Genomic DNA, 25824 nt, shown 5'->3' on the forward strand with positions numbered 1-25824 from the left:
TCCATTCCAGGCCTCTACAGAAATGCATCCTGGAAGTGACAGACGGACATCAGAATTGTCTAGACAGGAAGATGGCTTTGTCCAGAGACGCCCAGGACGCTCTACACTGGTGGCTCGACCAGAAGAATCTACGGAAGGGAGTGCAGTGAATTCTGGAACCTTGTCTTTTAGTGACCACGGACACAAGTCTCTCAGGATGGGGAGCTCAAGTGGGAGATTCTTATCTCCAAGGAACATGGTCCACGGAGATTCAGACCCTATCATCGAATTTTCGGGAACTACAGGCAATCTGGGAAGCCCTGCAGAGAAGCCGGGCGGTCTTAAAAGACAAACATGTAAAAATTTTGTCGGACAACATCACGGCAGTCTCTTTCAGCAGACATCAGGGCGGACCAAGACCTCCACTTCTCCAGTCCCTGGCCAACAGGATATTCTTAGGTATAGAGAAGATAGTGAGCTCCATTTCAGCAGTTCACCTTCGGGGATCTGGCAATCAGGAGGCAGATTACCTCAGAAGGCTTCAGAATGGGAACTGAAGGAAGAGGTGTTCCAGCAATTAAGCCGCAGATGGGGTCAGCCGCACCTAGACCTTTTTGCATCCAGAACAAATGCAAAGACGACATCTTTCTTCTCTCTCGACCCAGGAGATCATCCTCTGGCAGTGGACGCACTCTCACAATATTGGGGAGAGGGCCTAACATATGCCTTCCCACCTGCTCCTCTAATTCCGAGAATGCTGCGAAAAATTCAGGAAGATCGGGTGACAGTCATAGCAATTGTACCGTTCTGGCCAAGGAGAAGTTGGTTCTCCCTTCTACGTCATCTAGCGTTGGAAGACCCAATCATTTTTCCCTTTTAAGGAAGATCTTCTGACGCAAGGTCCACTGTTTCATCAGAATCTTCAACAACTCCAGCTCTTAGCTTGGCTTCTGAAGGGGAGATCCTGAAGAACAAGGGCTTATCCGCCAGAGTGATTCAGATTATGCAGGCTAGTATAAAACCTGTAACCCAGGCCACATATAAAAAAGTCTGGAGGACCTTTTGTCATTTCCACAGGACGGTAGACACCTCTCAGCCAGACATCCCTGCGATCCTTGATTTCTTGCTGGCAGGATTTGACGCATGTCTTAGACCAAGTACCTAGAAGGTGCAGATTGCGGCACTAGGTGCTTTCTTTGACACATCATTGTCCTCGCATCCCTGGATAATCAGGTTTGTCAAGGCAATCCAGAGACTTAGGCCTACACAGAGAATTTCTTCCCCTCCGTGGGATCTGAATCTTGTCCTGAGAGTCCTTTGCAAACCTGCCTTCGGCCCAGTTAATGATTTGGGAATAAAGAACTTGACTCTGAAAACAGTCTTCTTGGTGGCAATCACCACAGCTAAACGGTTGGGTGAAATCCAGGCTCTATCTGTCTTCAAGCCTTGTATGCAGATTCGGGATGATTGCATCATTCTGAAACTGGATCCAAGTTTCTCTCCGAAGGTGGTGTCATCGATGACCTTAAAACAAGAAGTGGTTCTTCCATCATTCTGCGAAAACCCTAGGAATCAGAGGGAGGAAGAGTTCCACCATCTCGATGTCCGCAGACCAGTGTTGGCCTATTTGGAGGCCACTCGGAACTGGAGATTAGACTCTAACCTTTTTATACAGTTTGGGGGAAGAAATAGAGGCAGGAAGGCTTCAAGACCATCCTTAGCTAGATGGGTCACATCCATGGTTAATCTAGCATATCTTTCAGAAGGACAGCCTCCCCCTGGAGCGCATTCCACCAGAGCAATTTCCACCTCATGGGCAACTAGAGCAGGGGCTACCATTGAACAAATATGTACCGCAGCCACATGGTCAGGACATACTACTTTCTGCAAACACTGCAACCTAGATGTTCTCTCACAGCAGAGATCTGCGTTTAGTAGGAAGGTACTTCAGGCAGTTAGCCCACCCTAAGCTATGAGTTCTTGGGTATACTCCTATGGTGCTGTCATGGGGACGTACTGGAAAACCGGAATTAGTCTTACCGGTAATGATGTTTCCAGGAGTCCACATGACAGCACCCTTATTTCCCTCCCTATATGTCTACCGTATGTGACTCTAACATATGTCTAAGCAGTCTAAAATAAAATTTTGTTGTACCCAGCCAATGTGGTTCTTGGAAAATCACTGAGGAGGTTGGGGGTGGGAGGGCTTTTAACCTCTTGGGCTTCCTGTCTCTACACAGGATATGGGAATACTCCTCCTATGGTGCTGTCATGTGGACTCCTGGAAACATCATTACCGGTAAAACTAATTCCGGTTTTTGAGTTTCAAGAATTCACAGGACGTGTTTTCAGCATACTCCGTATCAGCAGAGGCAGGTTTACAATAACAGGTAACAAACAACTCTAAACATACAGTACAGACCAAAAGTTTGGACACACCTTCTCATTTAAAGATTTTTCTGTATTTTCATGACTATGAAAATTGTACATTCACACTGAAGGCATCAAAAATATGAATTAACATATGTGGAATTATATACTTAACAAAAAAGTGTGAAACAACTGAAAATATGTCTTATATTCTAGGTTCTTCAAAGTAGCCACCTTTTGCTTTGATGACTGCTTTGCACACTCTTGGCATTCTCTTGATGAGCTTCAAGAGGTAGTCACCGGAAATGGTTTTCACTTCACAGGTGTGCCCTGTCAGGTTAAACAAGTGGGATTTCTTGCCTTATAAATGGGGTTGGGACCATCAGATGTGTTGTGCAGAAGTCTGGTGGATACACAGCTGATAGTCCTACTGAATAGACTGTTAGAATTTGTATTATGGCAAGAAAAAAGCAGCTAAGTAAAAGAAAAACGAGTGGCCATCATTACTTTAAGAAATGAAGGTCAGTCAGTCTGAAAAATTGGGCAAACTTTGAAAGTGTCCCCAGGTGCAGTTGCAAAAATCATCAAGCGCTACAAAGAAACTGGCTCACATGAGGACCGCCCCAGGAAAGGAAGACCAAGAGTCACCTCTGCTTCTGAGGGTAAGTGTATCCGAGTCACCAGCCTCAGAAATTGCAGGTTAACAGCAGCTCAGATTAGAGACCAGGTCAATGCCACACACAGTTCTAGCAGCAGACACAGCTCTACAACAACTGTTAAGAGGAGACTTTGTGCAGTAGGCCTTCATGGTAAAATAGCTGCTAGGAAACCACTACTAAGGACAGGCAACAAGCAGAAGAGACTTGTTTGGGCTAAAGAACACAAGGAATGGACTTAAGACCAGTGGAAATCTGTGCTTTGGTCTGATGAGTCCAAATTTGAGATCTTTGGTTCCAACCACCGTGTCTTTGTACGACACAGAAAAGGTGAACGGATGGACTCTACATGCCTGGTTCCCACCGTGAAGCATGGAGGAGGAGGTGTGATTGTGTGGGGGTGCTTTGCTGGTGACACTGTTGGGGATTTATTCAAAATTGAAGGCATACTGAACCAGCATGGCTACCACAGCATCTTGCAGCGGCATGCTATTCCATCTGGTTTGCGTTTAGTTGGACCATCATTTATTTTTCAACAGGACAATGACCCCAAACACACCTCCAGGCTGTGTAAGGACTATTTGACCAAGAAGGAGAGTGATGGGGTGCTACGCCAGATGACCTGGCCTCCACAGTCACCAGACCTGAACCCAATCGAGATGGTTTGGGGTGAGCTGGACCGCAGAGTGAAGGCAAAAGGGCCAACAAGTGCTAAGCATCTCTAGGAACTCCTTCAAGATTGTTGGAAGACCATTTCTGGTGACTACCTCTTGAAGCTCATCAAGAGAATGCCAAGAGTGTGCAAAGCATTCATCAAAGCAAAAGGTGGCTACTTTGAAGAACCTAGAATATAAGACATATTTTCAGTTGCTTTACACTTTTTTGCTAAGTATATAATTCCACATGTGTTAATTCATAGTTTTGATGCCTTCAGTGTGAATGTACAATTTTCATAGTCATGAAAATACAGAAAAATCTTTAAATGAGAAGGTGTGTCCAAACTTTTGGTCTGTGCTGTATCTTATAACACAGGATCCACCATTCACAATCGGTGATATCATGCATGACCCCGCTCCCCTCACTTCAAAAGGACCTGTGTACATGCTCATTAGATGCTTCTATACAAAATATAATGTCTGAGTCTGGGTATTGCTGTTAATGTACATGTGGATTTTCTGAAAGGACAGAGTTAAGAGTCTAAAAAAAAGCCCCAGTGGGAAAACTACACAATTTCTAATTTTTATTTTTAATGCAAATTGTGATATGGAAAAAAAATTACCAACATTTAAAAAAAATACATTTATCACACAAACATGATTTAAGCAATAGGTAATTTTCTGATGACACGTTCCCTTTAACAGCCTAAGGAAGCACCATCAGTTTTGAAAGGCTGGATAACCTCTTTAATATGACTTTTTCTCTTACATGTTACATAGCTGTACGTAATGCTTTAAAGGGGTACTTCAGGGAGATGAAATGTATTCATATTGACATGACTTCATAACCTGTAAAGGCTGGCATCCATAGCGCTGCTTTCAGTTGTCACAGTATATGCTATTCAGGGCTAGTCACTGACAGACAGCTGCTGCGTGCTCACCATGCCTTCGTCACAGATCAGGGGTGTCACTTGCTACTGGCTTCTAATACAACCATGAGGTATACCTATTCATTGGAAGCCATTGCTTGTGACTACCTGATGAGGCGGCTTGAGAGAAGGCCAAGGAAGGATTGTAAAGCTGTTATCAGAATAAAAATGGGGTGCTTTGAAGAATCTAAGGTATAACACACATTCTGGTTTGTTTCCATATGCTTTGCTTCATAGTTTGCTGTCCTCTGTCTGAATCTACAATGTCCACATCCCAATAAGAACAAGGAGAACCATTCTGTGAACAGGTGTGGCCTGACTTGTGACTAGTACTACATGCCAAACCCAGAGCCATAAAGCAGGGTCTGTTTTATGTCTAAGTAGTAGTACTCTGTGAGAGTGCATTCATTAGTCCACTATATAACGTATCATGTCTTCATGTTTCAGGCTTTATTAGCTGTCATTCTGTAGACGCTGCTCATCTGATGGAAAGGCAATAAGTGGACATTGAGTAGACGATTGGAGTACCATTATAGAGATGGACAGGAGTCACATGACTGGGCAGATCTTAAGTCTCACACTGAAGATCATCTATCTACTGACTGGAGAGGTGAGATGGTCACCTGACATCTGTGTTACGGATAATAGGACTTTTATCTGTGAAATAACACCTATGTGTTCTGTGGGATGCCATATGGCGCCGTTGCATCTGATTGTCTGGGAGGGCTTGTTCTCAGATCACATTGCATACAAGCAACTCTTCAAATTTAACTTTTCACTTCACCGCTGGAGTGGTATCACTAATAGAAGTTCCCAGTCCCTAGTAAAACGCCTGCCATCTTCTCCTCCTGACACTGCTACAGTCCTGCTCCGCCATCTTGCGACAGCAGCTTCTGACTGACCGGAAGTCAGCGGTATCGGTCATAAGCTCTCAATGCAAGTGTATGAGAGCCTCGTTCTGGCCTCACAGACTTAGATTCAGAAGTAACTTCCGGATCTGGATCGTGGAGCGATCCGGCAGGTCACAACCTGCAGAAGATCGACAGGAGTGATGCCAAGAACAGCAGAAGATGGCAACTGGTAAGTATTTTACTAGGGGCAGGGAACCTGCATTAGTGACACCACTTCAGTGGTGAAATAAAAAAAAATACACCGGAGTGCTTCTTCTTTTTTAATCAAGGAAGCTTTTATTGAATCAATAGACATTACAGACTTAATAATAGCAAACCGTTACAGATGCATAATATGCCATATCAACCTAGACATTGCCAGCATGCATAACCACAGTCCATAAGGATAATTTCCCAACACCCTTCACCCTCCGTGCTTCCTTGGTATACCTGGTATATAAAACAGTTTTTAAATAACGCAATCTGACTCTACATACCGAAAGACTAATATCAGTATTATGATACATAGTTTATATTTTTTAACCCAACAGTAATAAATTAAAGAACGTATCCGATGCCAGTGCCTCGAACGCTACTGCAGGGTATTTGATCCAATCTCCCCCTTGTTTTCCAAATTTGCCAATTGCACCCCTTTTAATATATACCATTTTCTCCATTAGGATTTTATTATTTAAGCACCAGGCTTCATCTGTTGAGGAAGGACTCCTTGCCAACCAGTGTTTGTTAATAGTTTTCTTGGCCTGGTATAATACTTCAGCTGTAGCCAAGTTCTCTGGAGAGGAACTTCCAATGTCCCCCACAAGACTGAGTACACATACCTTAGGGCTTAGGGGGCTTAAAAGCTAAAAACCTCCAAAATTATTCTGCTGACTTTTTCCCACAGCCTCCCAATTGAGAACATGAACATATGGATCACATCATCTCCCTCTTCCCCACAACAGGAACAATGATCATCAGCTCTGAAACCCATCCAACATAATGCTTTTGGGGTTCTATAAACTCTCTGAATCAAAAACAGTTGTGACCTCCTCTGGGCCGTATCGATCAAAACCTGACTCGTAGATTCCAGGATATCCTCCCATTCTTCCATGGCTATATGGCCCACGTCTCTTTTTCCACCTTATTTTGACTTCAGCTATGGGGCCACCCAGGAGTCTTGGTAACAGAGTCATACATCAAGGAGCTAATAGCCTTAGTGTTTTACCCTTCACCACATAGTCTAGTATCCCATTGTTTGAAATAGAGAGATCGGAAATGTTTTCCTGTGCTCTTACTGCATGTCTTACTTGTAAGTATTTGAAGAATCCAAAATTACTCAAGTTGAATTCCTGTTTTAAATTAGAAAAAGTGTCTACATACAATTGGTACACATACCGCAATCCATGTGGTTTCCAATTGTAAAATCCATCCAAATGTTGCAGTTCCCCAGTAGTTTTCGAGCAAGCCGAAGATAATGTTCAAGTCGCCATGGCTGCATGTCTTGCTGCTGTTGTATAGCTGTGACAATATGGAAAGGAGTCTGCTGCTCACTTAGGTAGATGTGGAGGAGGGTGGTAGTAGGGAGCTGCAGGACAGTGAGGCAGCTAGCTGGGTGACAGTTAGAAGGGGGGATAGAGGGAAGAGTGCCAGGGAGGCTAGTCCTGATCTGGCACACCCCAATAAGTTTGCAGAGTTGGCAGATGAGGGCAGTGTCAGTACAGGGGTAGCCCCGCTGCATCAAGGCATGTTCTCTGAAAGCCGGAGGAGTGTCAGCTCCAGTAAGGGGGGAAATAGGAGAGCAGGGCAGGCCAGGCAGGTGCTGGTAGTGGGGGACTCAATTATTAGGGGAACAGATAGGGAAATCTGTCACAAAGACAGGGATCGTCGAACAGTGTGCTGCCTTACCTGGCGCTTGAGTCTGGCACATCGCTGATCGGGTTGACAGATTACTGGGAGGGGCTGGTGAGGACCCAGCGGTCATGGTGCACATTGGCACAAATGACAAAGTTAGAGGTAGGTGGAAAGTCCTTAAATATGATTTCAGGGAATTAGGCTGCAAGCTTAAAGCAAGGACCTCCAAGGTGGTATTCTCTGAAATACTGCCTGTGCCATGCCAGAGAGGCAACGGGAGATTAGGGAGATAAATAAGTGGCTCAGGAATTGGTGTAGGAAGGAGGGGTTTGGGTTCCTGGAGAACTGGGCCGACTTCTCAGTTGGCTACAGATTCTACGCTAGGGACGGGCTGCACCTCAATGGGGAGGGTGCAGCTGTGCTGGGGGAGAAAATGTCTAGAAGGTTGGAGGAGTGTTTAAACTAGGGATTTGGGGGGAGGGTATTCATTTTATAGGTGGGGAAGATAGTGCAGATAGTGACCTGGGCACAAATCAAGAAATTGGTGGTGGGGTTAGAACAGTCAATATAGTAAGAAGGAATAGAGGTACAGAGAGATACATAAAATGCATGTACACTAATGCCAGAAGCCTCACCAATAAAATGGAGGAATTAGAATTAATTTTGTTGGAAAATAATTATGACATGGTGGGGATATCTGAGACATGGCTGGACGAGAGCCATGACTGGGCAATTAATTTACAGGGATATAGTCTGTTCAGAAATGACCGTACAAACAAGTGAGGGGGGGTGTGTGTTTATATGTAAAATTATCCTTAAAATCCATCTTGCGTGAGAATATATGTGAATCTAATGAAAATGTAGAGTCCCTGTGGGTGGAGATAAGGGGAGGGGGAAAAATTAATAAATTACTGATAGGGGTTTGTTATAGATCTCCAAAAATAATGGAAGCATCGGAGAATATCCTCATAAAGCAAATAGATGAAGCAGCGACTCAAGGAGAAGTCATTATTATGGGGGACTTTAACTACCCTGAAATACATTGGGGAACAGAAACCTGTAGTTCAAGCAAAAGTAATAGTTTTTGACAACTATGGGAGACAACTACCTTTCACAACTGGTTCAGGACCCAACAAGAAGGGGGACACTGCTAGGCCTAATATTAACCAACAGGCAGGACCGCATATCAAATATTCGAGTTGGGGGTCACTTGGGTTATAGTGATCACAAAATAATAAGTTTTCATGTATCCTTTAATAAGATGTGTAGTAGAGGGGTTGCAAGGACACTAAACTTCAGGAAGGCAAATTTCCAAAGGTTGAGAGATGATCTTAGGTCAATAAACTGGGACGATATCCTGAGACATAAAACTACACAAAGCAAATGGGAGACATTTATTAACATCCTGAATAGAACCTGTGCACAATATATACCCTATGGGAATAAACATGCTAAAAATAGGAGGAAACCACTATAGCTAAATAGAGCTGTAAGGGGCGCAATAAGTGACAAAAAGAAAGCATTTAGAGAACAAAAGGAAGTAGGTAGTGATGAGGCATTTGTTATGCACACGCCCGGGCTAAGCGGCGTGTGCGTGGGATTGGTAGTGATTCCACTGGACCGTGCCGGAGAGTGAATGCCTGGAGGGGCGTGACTAAGTATTCACCCGATCCGACCAGGGTCGCACGACGGCATACGACGCCAGTGCACCAAGGAGGAACCGAGCAGAGGGACCAGGTGCTACTCCAGGACAGACCCCGGACACGGCTGTTGACCCACACAGGGGAATACAGGAACAGGCTGGTAGGCTGGCACACAGACTGGAGGGTATAGGCAGGCACAACTGGTATGCAGGCAGGCGGGTAAAGGCAAGCGCAGCTAGAGTGCAGACAGGGAGGCACTAGCAGGTAGGAACACAGGCGGGATAGGACCCAGTACACACTGGGACTCAGGAACAGGCAGGTTAGGCTGGCACAGACTGGTGGATATAAGCAAACACGGCTGGTATGCAGATGGGTGGATACAGGCGAGTATGCAGGCAGGGAGGTACTGGCCGAAAGGACGGGCTGGAGCACAGAAAGGTTAAGACCCAGTACAGACTGAGTCACAGAACCGCAGATGCGGTAGACAACCACAGCAGAGAGGGAACGCCCGAAGCGGTGGGCAAGAACAGAGCAGGACGGGGCTGCAGGAGCAGCGAGCACAAGCAGGGCAGGACAGGACTGCCGGAGCAGCGGGCACAAGCAGGGCAGGACAGGACTGCCGGAGCAGCGGGCAGAAGCAGGGCAGGACAGGACTGCCGGAGCAGCGGGCAGAAGCAGGGCAGGACAGGACTGCCGGAGCAGCGGGCAGAAGCAGGGCAGGACAGGACTGCCGGAGCAGCGGGCAGAAGCAGGGCAGGACAGGACTGCCGGAGCAGCGGGCAGAAGCAGGGCAGGACAGGACTGCCGGAGCAGCGGGCAGAAGCAGGGCAGGACAGGACTGCCGGAGCAGCGGGCAGAAGCAGGGCAGGACAGGACTGCCGGAGCAGCGGGCAGAAGCAGGGCAGGACAGGACTGCCGGAGCAGCGGGCAGAAGCAGGGCAGGACAGGACTGCCGGAGCAGCGGGCAGAAGCAGGGCAGGACAGGACTGCCGGAGCAGCGGCCAGAGGAGTCAGAGCAGGCTAGGCTGAGTAGGGGGGACAGGGCTCTGTTCACACGGAACAGACAGGAAGGGAAAGGCAGAGCCAGACACCCACAGGGTACTTGCAGTGAAGTAGCGAGTGGACCACAAACTCACAAACGGGAGTACAGAGACAACAAGCAGGAGTTAGGTACGAGTTCAGACTCTGCAGAAAAAGGAAGGGAACGGACATAGAGGAAAAACAGGTAAAGGATAGGAGAGAGTTCAGACTGGAACTGAGTGTACGGAGGAGACCGACACTGCAGCGGGATACAGGAGCGGGTCTGGGAATACGGCCCCCAGAGAGGCAGGAAGAACAGGCTAGGAGCGTGTTCAGACAGGTCAGACAAGATACAGGAACAGGTCTAGGTAATCGGCCCCTAGAAGGCAGGAGGAACAGGCTAGGAGCGTGTTCAGACAGGCCTGGAAATACAGCCTCCAGGATAGGCAGACAAGAGAACACAGAACGGGACCTGGCACCTTCAGAGTGCAAGCACACACTGAAAGAAACACTTATGCTCAGGCAGGGATAGAAGGGAGCTGCTGAGCTATATACCAAGTGTCAGACAGCAATAGGCTGAGGACGCACAAGGGGTGTGACCCACAGCAGGTACAAAAAGCAGGAAGTGATCGGGCGCCGCCCTTAAGCAGCAGAGACAGACACAAACAGACAGCATGGAGGGAAGCCAGAGAGACACTCTGGACAGGAGATCAAGTGCGCCCTCTTGCACAGTGGGAGATGGACCACCATGCAAGGACGCCGCCAGGTATGTTACAGCATTAACTAAATATAGAAAATTAAATAAATTCTGTAATAACCAAATGAAGGCAGCGAAGATTGAGACAGAGAGACTCATTGCCAGAGAAAGTAAAAATAATCCCAAAATATTCTTTAACTACATAAATAGTAAAAAGCTAAAAAAATTATAGCGTTGGCCCCCTTAAAAGTAGTTTGGGTGCAATGGTGGATAAGGATGAGGAAAAAGCCAATATGCTAAATTATTTTTTTTCAACAGTATTTACACAAGAAAATCGCATGACAGAAAACATGATCAGTGAAAACAAAAATTCTCCATTAAATGTCACTTGCTTAACCCAGCAGGAAGTATGGCAGCGTCTAAAAATAACTAAAGTTGACAAATCCCTGGGCCCGGATGGGATACACCCCCGAGTACTGCAGGAATTAAGTAAAGTCATAGATAGACCATTATTTTTAATCTTTAAAGATTCCATAATAACAGGGTCTGTACCACAGGACTGGCGTATAGCAAATGTGGTGCCAATATTCAAAAAGGGGACAAAAACTGAACTTGGAAATTATAGGCCAGTAAGCTTAACCTCTACTGTGGGTAAAATCCTGGAGGGTTTCCTAAGAGATGCTATACTAGAGTATCTGAAGAAGAATAACCTCATGACCCAATATCAACATGGGTGTACGAGGGACTGTTCCTGTCAAACTAATCTGATCAGCTTTTATGAAGAGGTAAGTTCTGGACTGGACCAAGGAAATGCAGTGGATGTTGTGTATATGGACTTTTCAAAAGCTTTTGATACGGTTCCACCCAAAAGGTTAATACATAAAATTAGAACAATGGGAATAGGGGAAAATATATGTATGTGGGTTAAGAACTAGTTCAGTGATAGGAAACAAAGGGTGGTTATTAATGGAACACACTCAGACTGGGTCTCAGTTAACAGTGGGGTACCACAGGGGTCAGTATTCGGCCCTCTTTTTAACATATTTATTAATGACCTTGTAGGGGGCATACAGAGTAGTATTTCAATATTTGCAGATGACACTAAACTCTGCAGGGTAATCAATACAGAGGAGGACAATTTTATATTACAGGAGGATGTAAACTAGAAGCTTGGGTTGATAAATGGCAAATGAGCTTTAATGGGGATAAATGTAAGGTAATGCACTTGGGCAGAGGAAATTAAATGTATAATTATATGCTTAATTGTAAAACACTGGGCAAAACTGTCACTGAAAAAGACCTGGGTGTATTGGTGGACGACAAGCTCACATTTGGTGGCCAGTGTCAGGCAGCTGCTGCAAAGGCAAATAAAATAATGGAATGCATTAAAAGAGGCATAGATGCTCATGAGGAGAACATAATTTTACCTCTATACAAGTCACTAGTGCGACCACACTTAGATTACTGTGTACAGTTCTGGTCTCTGGTGTATAAGAAAGACATAGCTGAACTAGAGTGGGTGCAGAGAAGAGCGACCAAGGTTATTAGAAGACTGGGGGGTCTGCAATACCAAGACAGTTTATTACACTTGGGGTTAATTAGTTTGGAAAAACGAAGGCTTAGGAGTTATTACTATGTTCAAATATATGAGGGGACAGTACAAAGACCTTTCTACTGATCTTTTTACTGTGAGGCCTGAGACGGGGACAAGGGGCAATCTTCTATGTCTGGAAGAAAGAAGGTTTAATCATAATCACAGATGCAGATTCTTTACTGTAAGAGCAGTAAGACTATGGAACTCTCTGCCGCATGATGTTGTAATGAGTGATTCACTACTAAAATTTAAGAAGGGCCTGGATGCCTTTCTTGAAAAGTATAATATTACAGGTTATATATACTACAGTCATGGCCAAAAGTTTTGAGAATGACACCAAAATTATATTTTCACATGATCTGCTGGCCTCTGGTTTTTATTAGTGTTTGTCTGATGTTTATATCACATACAGAAATATAATTGCAATCATATTATGAGTACCAATAGGTTATATTGACAGTTAGAATGAGTTAATGCATCAAGTCAATATTTGCAGTGTTGCTCCTTCTTCTTCAAGACCTCTGTAATTCTCCCTGGCATGCTCTCAATCAACTTTTGGACCAAATCCTGACTGATAGCAGTCCATTCTTGCATAATCAATGCTTGCATTTTGCCAGAATTTGTTGGTTTTTGTTTGTCCACCCGTCTCTTGATGATTGACCACAAGTTCCCAATGGGATTAAGATCTGGGGAGTTTCCAGGCCATGGACCCAAAATCTCTATGTTTTGTTCCATGAGCCATTTAGTTATCACCTTTGCTTTATGGCAAGGTGCTCCATCATGCTGGAAAAGGCATTGTTGGGCGCCAAACTGCTCTTGGACGGATGGGAGAAGTTGCTCTTGGAGGACATTCTGGTACCATTCTTTATTCATGGCTGTGTTTTTAGGCAAGACTGTGAGTGAGCCGATTCCCTTGGCTGAGAAGTAACCCCACACATGAATGGTTTCTGGATGCTTTACAGTTGGCATGAGACAAGACTGGTGGTAGCGCTCACCTCTTCTTCTCCGAATAAGCTGTTTTCCAGATGTCCCAAACAATCGAAAAGGGGATTCATCAGAGAAAATTACTTTGCCCCAGTCCTCAGCAGTTCACTCCCTGTACCTTTTGCAGAATATCAGTCGGTCCCTGATGTTTTTTTCTGGAGAGAAGTGGCTTCTTTGCTGCCCTCCTTGAAACCAGCCCTTGCTCAAAGAGTCTCCGCCTCACAGTGCGTGCAGAAGCACTCACACCAGCCTGCTGCCATTCCTGAGCAAGCTCGGCACTGCTGGTAGTCCGATCCCGCAGCTGAAACAGTTTTAAGATATGGTCCTGGCGCTTGCTGGTCTTTCTTGGGCGCCCTGGAGCTTTTTTGACAACAATGGAAGCTCTCTCCTTGAAGTTCTTGATGATGCGATAGATTGTTGACTGAGGTGCAATCTTTGTAGCTGCGATACTCTTCCCTGTTAGGCCATTTTTGTGCAGTGCAATGATGGCTGCACGTGTTTCTTTAGAGATAACCATGGTTAACTGAAGAGAAACAATGATACCAAGAACCAGCCTCCTTTTAAAGTGTCCAGTGATGTCATTCTTACTTAATCATGACTGATTGATCGCCAGCCCTGTCCTCATCAACACCCACACCTGTGTTAATGGATCAATCACTAAAACGATGCTAGCTGCTCCTTTTAAGGCAGGACTGCAATGATGTTGAAATGTGTTTTGGGGGTTAAAGTTCATTTTCTAGGCAAATATTGACTTTGCAAGTACAGTAATTGCTGTTAAGCTGATCACTCTTTGACATTCAGGAGTATATGCAAATTGCAATTGCAAAAAATGAAGCAGTAAACTTTGGAAAAATTACTATTTGTCTCATTCTCAATACTTTTGGCCATGACTGTAGATTCCTTGATAGGGCGTTGATCCAGGGAACTAGTCTGATTGCCGAATGGAGTCAGGAAGGAATTTTTTTCCCCAATGTGGAGCTTAGTGTTTGCCACATGGAGTTTTTTTTTGCCTTCCTCTGGATCAACATGTTAGGCTATGAGTTGAACTAGATGGACTTCGTTTTTAAGGTTGAAGGAAGACTATGTTACTATGTTACATGCTGGGATTGCCTAACAAACAATCAATCCGTGCATGTGTCGAGGCTGTCTAATAGCCGCAAGAGATGCAACCACGGCGACTCTAACATAGTTTTCAAGCATGCTGAAGATACTCGGTAAGCACCCGAGCATGCTCAGTTAACCCCTTAGCCGAGCACACTTACTCATTAATTTTTAGTCTAGGAAGGGTCCATTAGGCCAACATGTTCCCTGGCTATTAACTGTTCACAGTTGGTTAGCCTTAACTGACTAGTTTACAGGGGGACCCCAGAAAAAAATTGACGTAGGGTTCCCCTATAAAATCTAACCTGAAAACACTAACCAGACAGCTGTGGGCTGATATTAATAGCCAGGGAAGGGGCCATGGATACTAACCTTCTCCAAGGCTAATAACATCGGTTCTCAGCTGCTCCAGAAATGGCGCATCAATAAGATGCATCAAATCTGGCACTTAGCCTCGGCTCTTCCCACTTGCCTGGTGCGGTGGCAAGTGGGGTAAAAGGGTTGGGGTTCATGTCGGCCTTGTGTTGGCAGCTGACATGAAGCCCAGGGGTTAGTAATGGAGAGGCAACTATAAGACACCTCCATTACAAACCCCATAGTAAAAGTTTTTACATAAAGACACAGCAGGAATAAAATTCTTTATTTTAAATTAAAGTCCACACCATTGTTTTACACATTTATTTAAAAAATAAAAACAGTTAATACTCACCTAATGCCTAATCCTCTGAAGAAATTGTCCCCTGTAAAAAAAACAACAACAAAAAAAACCATATCCCTCACTTGTCCAACGTGATGAAATAATCCATACTGTCCCACGAAGATCTGGGTAAGTTGTAGAGCAGTCACATCAGCAATCACTGATGTGACTGTTCTACAGAACAACGGTCTATACACTGACAGGAGTGTAATCACTCCTGTGTCAGTGTATAGCGCTGAGCTACCGTGAGAGAGGTCACCGGAGTTCAATCAGCTGATGAGCCCTGGTGACCTCACTTACGGCATCACCGCTGCTTGAGAATTTTCTGAGCAACTTGTGCCATTTTGTATGGACTATGGCCAGTTGGTGAAAGCAACTGCTACACAGCTATTATAGGTGTGGGACTTTAGTATTAAATAAGACACTTTTTAAATTTTTACATGCAAATTGCCTGTTCAGAGAACTTGAACTCTATAGCGCCACCTATTGGAAGCAGCAATCCTACAAGTCACAATCAACCCTTTAACGAGTCGTGCAATATGACTTGGGGTAAAAGCCAAATCAGAATCTCTATTTGCAGACACGGTGTTTCGGGCTGTTGGCCCTTGTCAGTGCAAAGTATGAGAACTGTTTGGCTAGATAAGAGGGTTTGGACTGATGTCTAAGGGGTAACGTATCTCCTTGCGAAGAGTGACATACCGGCATGTTACCCCATAGACCTCAGTCCAGAGCCTCTTATCTAGCCAAATCAGTTCTCATACTTTGCACTGACGAGAGCCAACAGCTCGAAATGCCGTGTCTGCAAATTGAGATTCTGATTTGGCTTTTACCCTAAGTCATATTGCACGACTCGTTAAAGGGTTGATTGTGACTTGTAGGATTGCTGCTTCCAATAGGTGGCGCTATAAAGTTCAAGTCCTCTTTTTCTCTGAAGAGGCAATTTCCGTATTAAATTTCCCAGAGGAGCATTGCACGGCGAATAAGCCTCCTTTCCTTGACATGCACTCTCCGCAAGGAGAAACGTTACCCCTTAGACCTAAATTTTTACATAAATGATGCAGGGCATGAGACACATTTTAATGAGATTGGTTCTGCCCAGGGCCGATATGGAAGTTTTCTCCAGGCACTAACCTTATTTCTTGATTTGTTCACCGATGGGTTCAAATTTAAAGGGATATAATCATTAGTCTCTTTTGTAATAATACATGTATCCAGAGGAAGTAATACAGATTTTGACCAGTTTATAGTTGGTCCCAAGAAAGACTCACATCTACCTATTATTTCCATTATAATGGGAAGAGAAATACTAGAGTTATTGATAAACATTTACAGGTCAGCTGCGTATAAGGCGATCCTTTTTTCCTTATTGCCATATTAATAGCCCTCTAGCCTGGGGTGCCTCCTAATAATGCAAGCCCAAGGTTCTATTTCAAGGACAAAAAGTAATGGAGACAACGGAGATCCCTGCCTCATTCCCATATAAAGATCATAGCTGCCAGATATTAGCTCTCACTCTAGCGGACGGAGCTTTATGTAAAAGCATAATCCAATTAATAAACTTGTGGCCAAAGCCCACATCTTTTAGCACCATCCAAATGTATGAAATAGGAGAGGAGAATGATCTAATTAGGACCTAGGAGAGTAATCAATGTTAAATCTAGACGAGGCTGTAAGGAAGTTACAGAGCACCATATCTATACGTGAGATAGACTGATATGTTGAAGGTACACAGGAGAAAACCCTTTGATTAGGAGCTCTCTCCCTCCAAATATCTTTCAGGCTCAACACATTAACCAGGTCAACAAAAGGAGAAAGAGTATCATCCTCCGCAGGGGACTTATGCTTAAAGGGGTTACAAGTTATTAAAGTCACCCTTAATAATAAGAGGGATATCTGGCAATCTTCTAGTTTCACTAGTATTTTCTTGAGCGGAATATTAGAGTAAGGAGCGGGGACATATACCACGACAATAATGCATTCAAAATGGGACTATGTGCAGCATACCTACCCTCATCACCTCTAAATGAGTTTATGCATTTGAAGGGAATACTCTTATGTACTAGAAGGCTGACTCCTCGGGCATAGTTGCAGTAGATAGAATGAAGGCTAAATCCCATTCAGGATCTACGAGGGCGTTCATTAAAGATTTCCCCTGACCCACTTCCTGTGGACTGAGAGCAATGAAACTTGGCACAGTTATTAGTAATTCTCTACATAGGTGCCACCTAGGGACACACACTTCTCCCATCTCTTTAAGCAACTGTAAACACCTTGCTTGTAGAAGTCGATAAGTTGCTCCAAAAGCCACGTTGTGACTTCGGAAATCAGAGTCTCATCATCTGGAAAATTTTTGCTCTTCAAAAATAACTTCATTTTTGGAAAGAGGTGGAAGTCCAATGTTGCGAGGTCTGGTGAACAAGAGGGATGCAGTAGAATTTCAAAGCCACAGGAGCATGCTTCCATTTAGGCAACATGTCAGTTGTGAACTGGTGCATTGTCTTGCAGAAGGCGGACACCTTTGGTGAGCATGCTATGTCTCTTGGTTTTGATGGCCCCCGCAATTTCCGCAGCAGTGAAGTATAGTATGCCCAAGTGATCATGGTACCCTTTGCTAGGAAATCCATCAATACTACTCCATGCTGGTCCCAAAATACTGTGAGCATGACCTTGCCTGCCGAGGGTTGGGCACGTGTCTTCTTTGGAGGCAGTGAGTCATGTGTCATGCAAGGTGTGTGAAAGACTAAGTGCAGCACAAAGGGAAGGGGGAAAGGGGGGGGGGTGGAGACCTCCTAGGCTGATCTGATATCACCCTGTCTCCACTAACGTCCCTGTAATGATTCTTCACCAATCGCCGCATGCGAACCTAAACCCTGTATTTCCCTAGCACTTGGCCCTGTATAGGGAAGGGGGGTGAGCACTAGTCGATCCCCACCAACGATTAAAGACAACAAGGGAGACCAACACGGGGGAAAGTATCTTAGCTTTAGCCGACTTCAGAGAGATAACTCCAAGCGTCCTAGCACCACAGAGAAAGATAGTCTGAGAGCTCCAAGCATTCACAAGGTAACATGTAACACCTTCCTGCTGCAAAGTGAAACTATTTAAACACCCAGGCCAGGGTGTCAATTAGCAGGAAGGAGGTAGCCGCTGGTCCTAGAGTTAAACAGCTAAGAAGGTGTCTGTAATGCCAAGCGAAGAGATCTTCTGCAACCAACTGCAAGGTGACTGTCTGTCACATCAGATACACCCGTGACATCATGATGCTTCCATTGTATCGACTGGACTTTAGTCTCAGGATCATAGTGATGGACCGAGCTTTCATCCTGTGTGATCAGTCTGTTGAAAAAGTCCTCCTGGTTTCCATGGCACATCTTTAATAGAGCCTGAGAGCATTCGACTCGTTCCTGCTTCTGGAAAGGTGTGAGCAGTCGAACCCAGCGAGCAGATACCTTATGCATGTGAAGATGGTCTTGGATGATTTTTTCCACGGAAGCCCCCACACTAATCTTGACATTTTGGGCTAGGTGGCGAATGGTTACGCAGCGATTTTTCCAAAATGGCGACCTCCACTTGCTGGATGGCGTGTTCATCAATAGCAGAGTGGGGTCACCCTGGAATTGGAGCTGTTTGCACCGATTTCCGACCACATTTCAGTTGACAATGCCAGTTCTTGACTACATCATATGATGGGGAATAATCACCATAAACCTCTTTCATCACATCAAATGCCTCCTTTAGTGTGCTGCCTTTCAAGTAAAAGAACTTGACTGCTCTGTATTCCACTGGGTCCATTATCAAACCTCACACCACTTCAGCACCTGTAAAATCAAGACCGTTATCAGTTCTGAGTTGTAAATTGGCATGTAACCTATAGAGACTTATATCATTACACATGTGAAGTTTAAGCGTCCTGTGATAAATAGAAGTGGGTCAGGGGAAATCTTTAATGAACACCCCTCGTATGTATCAGGCCAATGGAATCCTTGGTCAAGTGTGTTTCTTGCAGCCCTATGATAGCCAGGTTAATTTTTCTAATGCGCTCAACAAAGTGCTTCTTTAAAGGATTTGGGATTATTGGACTCACAGATCCCCTTAAAATATCTTTCTGAATTACTGATATGCTGTGACGATTATTTGAAAACTTCCTCTACACGCTAAAAGCGGAGTCCATTTTATCAATACTAATGTTACTTTTATTTTTTTTTCTTAGGACTATGTACCAATAAAGAAATCTGATGATGACAACATTACAGAACCGTTATCTCCTGCACATGAGAAAGAAAATGATCAGAAAATCTTGGACCTCACAAACAAGATCATTGAGCTGCTGACTGCAGAGGTGACACTGCTGGGACACTATATATTAACCCCAAAGATGACCTGAATAACCTCACTTGTGTTCCTCATCTTGCAGAGCTCCTGTGCTCTCAGGAGCATTGGCACCTGCTGCAGTAACCAAGCCAGTAAGCGGGGTTACCAAACTGTAATCTCTATAGTTAAATGCTGTTCCAGTGCTGATAAAAGCACCTGTGAGAGATAAAAATAACAGTGTAGAATAGTTGGTCTGGAAAATGGAGATAGTCATTAAGTAGGTACTCACCTTGTTACCAACCCTTTTAGTTATCCCTGATGGTTGCACAAGATATCAGCTGCTCCTGTCCCCAGTAACTAGTTTAAAGACCATAAGTTAAGCAGTAAGTGAATTTGTTAAAAAAAAAAAAAAAGGTAAAAAGACAGAACAAAATGTGGGAGTTAATATATCTCTGCTAGAATACTTAAAATAAGGTAAAAAATGTATGTAAAGTAAAAGAGAATAATGCTTTTCTGCAAGCGGTGCCTTCATAATGCCAGCATATGTAGTGACATTCATGGAGGCAGCCTTAAAAGGGTTATCCAGGATTTTAGTTTTTTTCCAATGGTGCTAGGAACTTACCAGCATGTAGTTACTAAATACTTGCCTGTTTTGCCATGTGATGATCTGTGCAGTCACTGACCAATCCTGGCGGTAATTTTCCTGCTTTCTGTGACGTCACATTCCTTTTCCGCTCTGTCTTCACTTTGATTGACAGCGAGCTCAGCCTTATGCAGCAGGAAACCAGCTCTCAATGAACATGACATTGGTGGTAACTTTCTGTAAAGAGAGTGGAAGAGTGTGGGAGGAAACTGGGGTACCTGGAGGACACAAACACTGGGACAACATACACACTCTTTTGAAGAGTTCTGCAGGAAGGTAAACGCTACGGCATTCTCCTCTGTATGGATTTGAGGTGAATGGAAAACCTAACTTCTTAAATTACAAATACACATGAACAGTGGTCTGATGGCTACCTGAGAGGAAGCATCTCTCTGCTCTCCTGATTTCCCTGACCCTCCATCCTGAGATAAACCTGCCATCCTGACTGTAATCTCTCACTGCAACTGAGGATTCAGTACAGCGCCACTTCAGGAATACTCTGCAGCCTTTTTGGAGTGATACTTACTCACAGATCAGTGTTTTTGTGCTGCGGCCTACCTGACCCGGCTACCCTGAGCTCTGTGGTTTCAGTCAGTTGTGAAGCTGCTGCACTTGCCACCTGGTTAGTGACTGAATCGTGGAGGAGAATGGTGAGGGTGAAGTCCAGGGTGCTGTGGTGAAGTGACATCAGGAAAAACTGGGCGAAGTGACTCCATTAATGCCTCTCATGTGGCGCCCAGTATAAAGTAGGACCTGATACTTCACCTCATCCATAATGCACAGTGCAGGGGCAGCTTCCTTCTTCAGCAGTGTTCCTGACCTGCGGCTGAAGATAGTGAAGCTTTGAACAGTGGAAAAGCCCTCCCTGTCTGTCTTGAGTTTTTTGCCCAGATTGTGTCAGCCATCAACAACTGTCAAGCCCTGTTTGTAACTAAAGTGTACGAACTACGGCAAGACTTTGTGATTCTGAAACATGACTTGCAGAAAATTAGAGAGCTCACATCAGAGGCGGAGTGCAGAATCTCTGATGTAGAGGATACTCAGAGGCCTATGCTGGCTCAAATTGCAGAATCACTGAAACAGATCAATGCATCTAGTGAAAGAGCAGATGATTTTGAAAATCTGCTCATGAGAAATAACATCAGGATAGTGCGCCTGCCAGAGAAAACCGAAGGGGCTGATGCCGTATCCTTACTAGAATACCGGTTGAAAGATCTGTTGGGTGCAGAAGTCTTCTTACCGTTCTTTCTCATCGAGCGAGCACATAGCGTTCCCATACAACCAGGCCCTCCTAGGCCATTACTGGGCCAACTATTGCATTACTGTGATAAAGATGCCATACACAAAGCTATCTGCCTTAAGGGTGAGGTGCTGTACAGCAACAATTGAGTTTCCTTTTACCCAGATTTCTCAGTTGCTGTCAGAAAACAACGTACTCAGTTTGTTGAAGTCTGCCCCAATCTGTGAGAGAAGGAGTATAAATACTGTTATTCCCTGCAAAGCTAAGAGTAGTGGATGGGAAATCTAACCGATTCTCCACATCTCCTGCCAATGCACTGGAGTGGGTACAAGCTGCCCCTCGTACTCGACGTGAGAGTGACTGAGGGGAAAAATACCCCACCCTCCCGCCTTCTTTACCAATGGCTGTGTGGGACTCTTCGAACTTTATAAAGAGCTCCAGTGAGTGTACTCATCAGGTTTATCTTACCAAATCCTAACTGCTTTAACCCTTCATTACCTCTTTTTTCTAGGGTCACAGATTTGGGACTTTTTGTACGTATTCTCAGGTTTTTCTGAAAGACTGCAGTTCTTCCGATAGTGTTCAGGGTCTAAGTCTACGCTACTTAGTGTTAGATAGCGTACAGCAGGAATAATGTTATTCCTTGTTACTTGTTGGAGAATGTTATTTTTGATAATTGCACGTGGTTTTCTGCATGGTATGATGTGTGTTGGTTGTGTGTATGGTGATTGCTTTGGGCTCTGGTCCTCTCCCAATTTTCCTCCTTTCCTTCACTCACGCTGGGGTAATGTCTGGGTCAGATACATTTTCAATGTTTTCAGATGACTATTCTTACTGTGCTGAGCTGGAATGTGAGAGGGCTTAATTCCAAATTTAAAGAGACATTGTAATGGATTTTGTTAAGAAGCAAGTGCCACATATAATAATAATCTTTATTTATATAGCGCCAACATATTCCGCAGCGTTTTACAATTCAGAGGTTCATATACAACAGTCATAAGTAACATAGCTAAAGATAATACAATAATTACAGCAAAAATAATGACGACCCTGCTCGTAAGAGCTTACAATCTACAATATATATCATGCTTATAGGAGGCGCATTTCACAGGCCAGAAGATTCTAGCCCTAAAAAGAGCCTGGATTGCTACAGGATACCATGCCACTTATTGTACCTATTCACTGGGGGGTCTCTGTCCTAGTGACCAAATCCCTGCCACTTGAAATTACACAGGTTGCATGTGATCATTTTGGAAGGTATGTTATGGACACTGCACACTAGGTAATTGTTCTTTTTTACTGTTTAACATTTATGTGCCCCCACCTTTTTGATTTATTTGGAGTTGATTTCCCAAAAGGTTGTGTCATTTCCAGAAAGCTCAATATTATGCATGGGTGACTTTTGTTGCATCAGGAACTGCATTGTAGACCGTACAAGTGGTCCGTACATGGCTTTTATACATTTAAATGCCTGGTGTTCGGCTCTTTAATTAACGCAACTATGGCGTTGGATGTTATTATTCAACTGTACATCAGTCCTTTTCCAGGATAGATCTGGCCTAAGCATCTCCCAATCTTTTACATTCAATTCAAGATGCTAGTTATATACCTAGGGAAATTTTCTGATCATTCCGCATTAGTAATTAAAGTGAGATTAAGTTCCCTAAATAGTTGTAAAGTCTGGTGTACGTATGTATCATGCCAGCGGTCTCTGAGGCAGTTTACGCTGCACATGTTGATTTCTGGGCTCACAATACTGATCACCCAAACTGATTAGTCACATGTAATGCCTATAAGGCAACAGTTAAAGGGGCATTTATTTCTGGTGTTGCTGGGGAGAGAGGAGTTCTTAAAGATAGGGAGATGTCTTTGTCTGCTGAGGTCCAAAGGGCATACATTGCTAATCACCTACTGTAAGGAGCAATGGGCCCAGGCACAAAGGGAATTACTTATTCTGACCAAGGAACAGAATCAAAAGAAAATGCTGGTGGAGGAGGCTGTGTCACAGGTGTGTCAGATGTGACAGAAGGTCACTCTGGACCTGGCTGTAGAAGGTCACTGCACTTGGCATTGCCGACTCCTTGATTCCCTCATCTCTGTAGTATAGTTATATCCTTCTTCCTTTAGGAACCAGCAGCAACCTCCACCTTCTGCTGCTGATTAACACACCCTTGCTGTGTAGTTAAATGGTCTCAGTTTCTCCATAGAGTCGTTGGTGATAGTTCTATGTATCTCTGTGTAGGCATGGAGCACTAGCTGTCAGCTGGTTTCTTCTCTGGTGCCCTTGGAAGACACTTGTCGTTATCTCTCTGGTGTCTGCTCAAGCTAATTGTATCCCCTTTGTTTGTCTACCTTGTTGTCTTTAGTTTGTAGTGGGGCTTGACTAGTGCTCACCCTGTCCCCTCCCTATCTAGAGCCAAGCTCTAGGGACATTCAGGGCTTTAGTTCCTGCTCGGCAACAGGTGTGGAACCTATATAGGGATGATGGGGTAGGCAGGATGATATTAGATCTACCTAGGGGTCTACACTTCCCCTTTTCCTAGTGTTTGGGCTACCTTACCCTCTTCCCTTTGTGTTGGACTTAGTCTTTCCCTTACCTTGCGTGACAGGCTGCTATTTTTGAGGTTGGGGATAAAAATGGGGAATTATTGGCTTACTTGGCTCATGCTGAGTAGCCTCCTGTATCCATTCCATGTATCCTATTGAGGTATTACATACCGACCCGCATGTGATTAATGAGATTTTGGTGGATTGTTATCAGGATTTGTACACTTCTGAATGTGACCATGTCTTCCAGATGGTAGACTTATTTCTATCCGGTGTTCCCCTTTAGGTCCTTGTCCCATAAGCAATCAGAGGCACTAGATGCCCCTATTAGTGAAGAGGAGATAGTAGTGCTTTAATAGCATCATTTCTCTGGGAAAACTCCTGGAACCGATGATTTGTTGGGGATTGGTACACGACTAACTGTGATTTGGTTAATCATGGTTTCAGCTCTGAGACAATTTTTAAGTGAGGGGAGCTTCCTGACTCTATGGGGGAGACGCTGGTATTGGTCTTACTGAAGCCAGGGAAGGACCAAACGTCTCCTGATTCTTATTGCCCCATTTCGTTACTTAACACAACTATTAAAATTCTAGCTAAAATTCTTGCTTAGAGATTGTCAGGTTCTGTCATTAATACATCCTGACCAAACTGAATAAATTCCAGGTAAAGCGATAGCCATTAACATTCAACGGTTATTCTTCAATATAGCAGCTTTGACTCTGTCTAATGGCAATATCTGCATTCACTACTGTCGCACCTCAAGTTTGGTCCCAATTTTTGTACTTGGGTTAAACTATTATACAATTCTCCTGGAGTAAGAATTTGAACTAACTTGGAGGTGTTACTATGCTGTTCCCCCAGAGATAATTACTATTCAGCTGTTTGATTTGCATATCTTGGAAAATAAGTTCTGCATTTGTTACCTGCTAAATGTAGAAAAACCGGAAAAAATACACCAACAAGTTGGCGACAGGGGTATACAATATTGAATAAACCTGACGCAAAAGACCATATACCCAATAAAAATTAACTTTTAATGATTACCCTTAAAAGTGTACTCAATAGTACAGAAAGGACAAAACGTAACTACACCTATCAATAAAAAGCACCATATGAGGGAGGGATAATAAGGGTGGTAGGTAGTACAAACAGACTTGCCCTAGGCAGCCCTAATGGAGTATCTCTCCTTACCTAACAGCAGAGTATTCTCATCCTAATAGTGCAGGTTGGTGTCCCCGCTCCTCGGAGGCTGTCCCTTACTTATCCCTAGGTATCCCTAAACACACACACAAACAGTAAAGGTATTGACCAGCAGCATATACCAGTCATGCCATAATTGACATGCTAGACATCAAAAATTCACACAACATTTATGTCAGTGGGAAAAACAATAAATAGACAGAGGGATGGATCCCATAAATAATTTGTCAGCAGATAAGGACCACCCCCCTAATTTTTGCTCATGTAAGTAAATAAGAACAACAATCACCGACTTGTGCAAATAAGTACCGTTACATGACAAAAGTACTGGTCAAAACACCAAAAGGAAAAATGGACTTATCTGATCTCTAGTCCATCTGAGGTCACGGTAGATGCCTTGGGCGATGTTTCTTTTAGACCCCTCAATAGGTGACTGTCCAGTCCCAATCCACAAGGGTTCTACAATGTTTCAAAGTATAGTTCTAAACACACCAGGCATCCACTTTTTCAATCCCTAAAAGAAGTATATAGCCATCAGCAAAGAACAAAAGTCCCTTCAAAACTGGTCCCAACGCGTTTCACCCCCTCCTCGATATGGGGCTCATCAGGGGACAAGGAAGTGTTAGAGGAGAGAGACCATAATAGGTGCACCAAGGATGAGTGCTTCCATACCGGAGTCCAACCGGTAATCACTTTTAAGGGTAATCATTAAAAGTTAATTTTTATTGGGTATATGTTCTTTTGCGTCAGGTTTACCTGCTAAATGTATTATCTTGCTACACCGCCATCTGCTGGTCAATATTTTTTATTAAGTTG

At 44.1% G+C, this 25824-nt stretch overlaps 1 protein-coding gene across 5 annotated transcripts in view; it reads left to right on the forward strand.

The window, feature by feature from the left end:
• LOC141273094 (uncharacterized) overlaps window positions 1-25824 on the forward strand; it is a 91108-nt gene that overhangs the window by 12380 nt on the left and 52904 nt on the right. For 2 of the 5 annotated variants that reach the window (XM_073684469.1, XM_073684471.1), the window contains exons 2-3: window positions 5038-5200; window positions 19278-19406. In XM_073684469.1, coding sequence (XP_073540570.1) covers window positions 5129-5200; window positions 19278-19406 — 201 coding nt within the window. In that variant the 5' untranslated portion in view covers window positions 5038-5128. Of the gene's footprint in view, window positions 1-4827; window positions 4899-5037; window positions 5201-10621; window positions 10761-19277; window positions 19407-25824 lie in introns of those variants that run through there. The other 3 variants (XM_073684470.1, XM_073684473.1, XM_073684472.1) reach the window with 3 other exon arrangements.

The sequence above is a fragment of the Phyllobates terribilis genome, unplaced genomic scaffold, assembly GCF_046119375.1.
Source record: "Phyllobates terribilis strain yellow unplaced genomic scaffold, ASM4611937v1 Scaffold_5__5_contigs__length_657084704, whole genome shotgun sequence".
Classification (NCBI taxonomy): Eukaryota; Metazoa; Chordata; class Amphibia; order Anura; family Dendrobatidae; genus Phyllobates; species Phyllobates terribilis.